General features: G+C 59.1%; 1 protein-coding gene across 4 annotated transcripts in view; it reads left to right on the top strand.

Annotated features, from left to right (window-relative positions):
• Positions 1 to 198: 198 nt before the first annotated feature.
• The window catches only part of EBF2 (EBF transcription factor 2), a 190,266-nt gene continuing 185,639 nt past the window's right edge, over positions 199 to 4,825 (top strand). For 3 of the 4 annotated variants that reach the window (XM_024767731.1, XM_024767730.1, XM_024767729.1), the window contains exons 1-4: positions 535 to 665; positions 3,110 to 3,266; positions 4,326 to 4,389; positions 4,519 to 4,574. In XM_024767731.1, the coding sequence (XP_024623499.1) occupies positions 535 to 665; positions 3,110 to 3,266; positions 4,326 to 4,389; positions 4,519 to 4,574 (408 nt within the window). Of the gene's footprint in view, positions 666 to 3,109; positions 3,267 to 4,325; positions 4,390 to 4,518; positions 4,575 to 4,825 lie in introns of all 4 variants that reach the window. The other variant, XM_024767728.1, reaches the window with a different exon arrangement.

The following is a 4,825-nucleotide window of genomic DNA, read 5'->3' as shown; positions in this document are numbered from 1 at the left end:
CCCGCGCCCGGGGCCGTAGTAACCCATTCATGGGGCAGGCGAGCGGCTGTAGCCCGGCTCCGCAGCGCTCGCAGCCACCGCCTCCTCTCGGCTCCGGGTCTTCCCCTTCCTTTCACAACTGATCCTGTTGGGGATTTTTTTTTTTTTTTTTTTTTTTTTGGGGAGAGATTAGGCAGCCATCAATCTCCTCCTGTTTCTCCCAGAACAGGTGATGCTTCAAAATTGTGATCACTTTCTTGAGGCAGCGCTGCCACTGGAAGGATGCGAGAGATCTAGGGCGGAGGGCCTGAGGCGGCAGATCTGAACTTGAGGAGGATATAACCCAAACTTTAACTACATCAGTCCGCACCTCACGCGTGGAAGCAAAGGACGGGTTATCTTTTTAAATTTTTTTTTCACCAGAGAGACTCAAACTTCGGCACTTGATCCCTTTTCCTGGATTGCTTTGGAGGAGACGGTTTGGTGACAACGTTGGGAACAGTGAGGACAGCGTTGTAACTCATTTTTAAAGCGACAGTAGATCAGACTTTTTAAATGTTTGGGATCCAAGATACTTTAGGAAGAGGACCAGCTCTGAAAGAGAAATCGCTGGGCGCCGAGATGGATTCGGTCAGGTCCTGGGTCCGGAATGTCGGCGTGGTGGACGCCAATGTCGCTGCGCAGAGGTAACGAGACGGCTGCACAATGATTATGCTCGCAATCTCTCGCTTGTTGGCTCCCTCTCTCTCACTGTCTTTCTCTCTCTGTGTGTGTGTCACCCCCCTCGCTGCTCGCGCTCGCTCTCTCTCCCCCGCATCTGTCGCCCTGGCCCCGCGCGCTAGGGCTCGCCCTCCGGCAGGCAGATCGCTGCAGTTAGGGGAACACTTATCCCGCAGCCAACACTCGAGTTTCTGAACTGCCTGTATGCCCCACTCCTTCCCCACAGACTACTCTTTGGGCGGAAAAATAGCAAAGTAGTATCTGATGCCTCTTAGCTCAGCCCCTAGTTCTGCGAGGCGGGCCCAGCCAGGAGCAGAGCGTGAGGACCGGAGCCGGCAGCGGCGGCCGCTGGAGGAGAGCCGGCTTCCCGGCGACTCCCGGGTTTCGCCCAGCTGCTTACGAGCGCCTCTCCTCCCGCATCTTGCCGGCCGATTCTTGGTGGCCGAGAGCCCAAGGCCAGATGGTGGCTAGAGGAGCAGGAGAGGCCGGAGTGCCTGCCTGGGAAGGCAGAGCGGCCGGGTGCCCTGGGAGGGGGGCAGGCTGGAGGGTACGGGTGCAGAGAGAAAACAGTGGACTAGATGCACAGAGGCGGGGGTGAGGGTAGAGAAGAGACTAAAGAGAAAAGACGAAGGAGTAACAGTAGAAAGAGTCACGGAAGAAAGGAGACGCACCGCAAACGCAGGGATCACAAGCCTCTAGTTTTGCTGGTCCCTGAAGTTGACTTTGTTTGTCAGCATTCTCCTGCTGACGTAATAAACGCCTTGTCTAGGCTGCCACCCCATGAAGACATTCTGCTTCCCCTCCCTCACCACCACTATTGAGCTGAGGTTTGTGATCTCCACGACCTTGTCTGCGAGAGACAGCCCCCTTACCCCCAAGACTTCTACCCAGCACTATGCCTCTCTATCCACTCTCCTGGCCATGCCCCTCGCAGTCCCGACATCACGCAGAGAAATTACTCCTTTCCAGGCCAGGACTCTAGGTGTCCCGGGTAGAGCGAACCGGGCCGCCACCCTTGGAGGAGAGGAAGCAAAAGTCGCATCGCTCAGGAGACCGGGGCAGGCGGCGGCTCCCTCCCTCCTGCCCGAGCCCGGGGGGGGCGCCAGTGTCCTTCAGCAGATGGCACGCCGTGGCGGCGGCTTTCCGCGGCCGTCTGGGGGACTCGCTGGGCTGCAGGCTGAGGGAAACCAGGCAGCGCCGCAGACCGGTCTCCACGGCGCAGTTCCCTAGCCGAGCTCCTGAAAGACACCTCCCCTACTTTCCTCCTTTCCCAGATCAAGTAATTGTTAAAGTTGGAACAGGCTGTCCGTTGGGGGAGTCTAGTCAAAATTTTACACCCTTCAAAAGAGGGAGAGTGTTCGCGTCCTGGGGCAGGACGCCCCGCGACCCCAGCGCCCCGGAGCAGCTCCGTCCGTCTGCTTGCTCGCCTGGACCCCGAGTCTCCCGTTAAATGTGATCTGGCGGCCAGTTTGTTCCCGGCCGCGACAGGTCGGCAGGAAGGTGTGTGCACATACTCAACACGCTTCAGGGCGCCTGTCGGGTCCTCCAACACGGCTTTCGCGGTCAGCGCGTTTGTCCGGCGCCGCCCAGAGATGCGGCTAGAGCGGGGAGACTCTCGGCCCCAGGCGAGGACGCGCTCTGCCTCAACTTTTCGGCTTCTAGGGGAGGGGTCCTCAGTATTATGTCGCCCGCGGTGGTCCTCGATCGCTAGTACTGGTCGAAGGGGATTCTGCCCTGCCACTGTCCCAGGCGCAACTTTTCGGAAGAGCGAGGGAAGCAGGAGGTGAGGCCTCTCCCTGTAGGACCGAGACTTGGCCTCTGGGCTTCCCAGCCGCCCCCAGGGGGTTCTCTCCCACCGCCTCTCCGAGATACTTGGGGGGTGGTGCGTTGTGGGCAGTAGTGCCAGGACAGGTCACTCCAATGAAGATGAAGGAAAAGGGTCACTTGTTCAAAAATAACGAGGCGCTTAGTCCCCTACCCCTCGGGCCCAGCTCCGAATCCTGACCCGGTCGGCGGCGGGAAGAGGAAGAAGATTGGGGCAGCACAACGACAAGACCTGGGCCGCCGTCTCGGGGGGACCCTCCGGGCTTCGGCCTGCAGTCGCGATTCCTTGGTCTCCACTAAAGGCCGGACATTGAGCTACTGGGCATGAGATGCCCGGAGGCTGGAACGGCTGGCGGTGGCAAAGTCCAGAGTCGTGGGCCCTGCTACCCGACCCCCGTGGCCACTGTGACTCCTCTAAGGAGTCCCCGCTTCTTAATCCTAATAGAAAAAAGCACCCGAGGGGTTCAGAAGCCTGGACCGGGACATGGACCCTTGACCCTCTGAGATGTTGCGTGGGCGCGTTGGTAACTTCGTGTCTTTCTCTCCTTCCCCGTGTCTGGTGTCCCCCGTGTCTCTTCGTGCGCAGCGGAGTAGCCCTGTCCCGGGCCCACTTTGAGAAGCAGCCTCCTTCCAACTTGAGGAAATCCAACTTCTTTCACTTCGTCCTGGCGCTCTACGACAGGCAGGGGCAGCCGGTGGAGATAGAGCGCACCGCCTTCGTAGACTTTGTGGAGAACGACAAAGTAAGCGGAGGTCCCCCTCTTCCCCTCGCGGCCTAATAACTACCTCCTTGCAAAGCACTAAAGATCCCATCTGTCACTCCCGACACTTTTCCGCTCACATCAGCAGGGATGATAAATCGAGGCTTCTCACCCCTAGCCCTTAAATCAGTCGATTTCCCCGCAGCTTCTCCCGCCGGCAACTCTCCGCCCACACCTCCCGCTGCAGCGGTGCTTGTGGCTCTGCGCACCCGGCTTCTGGATCATTAGCAGAGCCTGGGCATGGACTGACGGCGGAGCAAAGTCCTTCCAGCTAGAGCATAGTTTAAACGTATACTCAAAGCCGCCACTGCCCTTCTCCGGGTTATTTATTATTAATCATTATTATTTTGCACCTGCCAGCGCGGCAGGGTGGGTTACATAGGTACAAGGTTGAAACCCATAGCCCAGCCTTGCCCCTCCACCCCCAGCCTTCTCTTCCACTCTGGTTCCCAAGGCAGTGCCTGCCCCTGCCCAGGCCCCGGTACGGGCGCTGGATTTTATCTCAAACGAAGGTGATGTGGGAGGAAAGGAAAGTCTCTTGCTCTCTGGGCCTCCGTCTCTTCAGCTGCACCGTTCAAGCTTTGGAGCCGGCTCTTCCCAAGGTTCTTCTTGAACCCGGACCTGGGACCCTGAGCTAGTGGCTCCAAGGCTGCGGTCCTGGTGGGACAGGGCCAAATGCTGCTCTTCCAAGTGACAGGTCCCTTCACCTTTCTGCAGGACAGGCAGAACCCGACAGGTTGGGTGGGGCCTGTTTAAAGGCAGCCTGGACATAGTGTCTGGTGGCCCCAGCTCCGGAGTCGCGCTTCTGAGGGCATTTTGAAGGGGGAGGGACAGACGGTTGGAGAGGGTCAAGTGACCGCCAGCCTTGGAAAGTTTTGGAGCTTGGACAGCGGCAGATGCTCCTGCCCTTTGACCCGGACCTGGGCAGGGGTCTGTTCAAAGCTGCCCGGTGACTGGGAGAAAGGCAGTGGGAAGTGGGTTAGGGAAGCCCCCTCTCTCTCCTTTTCGGGGTCTGGAAAGCAAGGGACTCTGTCTTTTCAGGAACAAGGCAACGAGAAGACCAACAATGGCACCCACTACAAGTTACAGCTCCTCTACAGCAATGGTGAGCGCCCTGAGTGCCCGCGGCGCCCGCTTGTTCCTCTTTTCAAGGAAGGCAGTTGACCTTTTAGGTTTGGGATGCCCGGGCGGGGCTCCGCGGCCCTCACCTCGTGCCCTCCTGCCTCCCCGGCAGGTGTCCGCACGGAGCAGGACCTGTACGTAAGGCTCATCGACTCGGTCACCAAGCAGGTGAGCCCGGCTGTCCCCTCCTCTCGCGGGGGTGGGGGGTGGGGCCCTCCGTCCTGCCCCCTCCCCCCTCTGGCCTGTCTCTGACCTCCCCCTACCCTCCGCGATTTCCTGGGTCAGTCTTCACAGCCCCTCCACAGAAACCCACACTTTGTCTGCTCTGGAAAAATTAATGTTCCCTCTCACTCCCCAATTGTCCTGTCTTTCTGGCTGGGGAGACTCTGGAGATGGGAGTAGGTGAGCAAAGGGATGAA

Source organism: Neophocaena asiaeorientalis, unplaced genomic scaffold (assembly GCF_003031525.2).
Source record: "Neophocaena asiaeorientalis asiaeorientalis breed wild unplaced genomic scaffold, Neophocaena_asiaeorientalis_V1.1 scaffold523, whole genome shotgun sequence".
In the NCBI taxonomy this organism is placed as follows: Eukaryota; Metazoa; Chordata; class Mammalia; order Artiodactyla; family Phocoenidae; genus Neophocaena; species Neophocaena asiaeorientalis.
The sequence above is the reverse complement of the archived record's forward strand: the minus strand, read 5'-3'. Positions and strand labels throughout refer to the sequence as shown.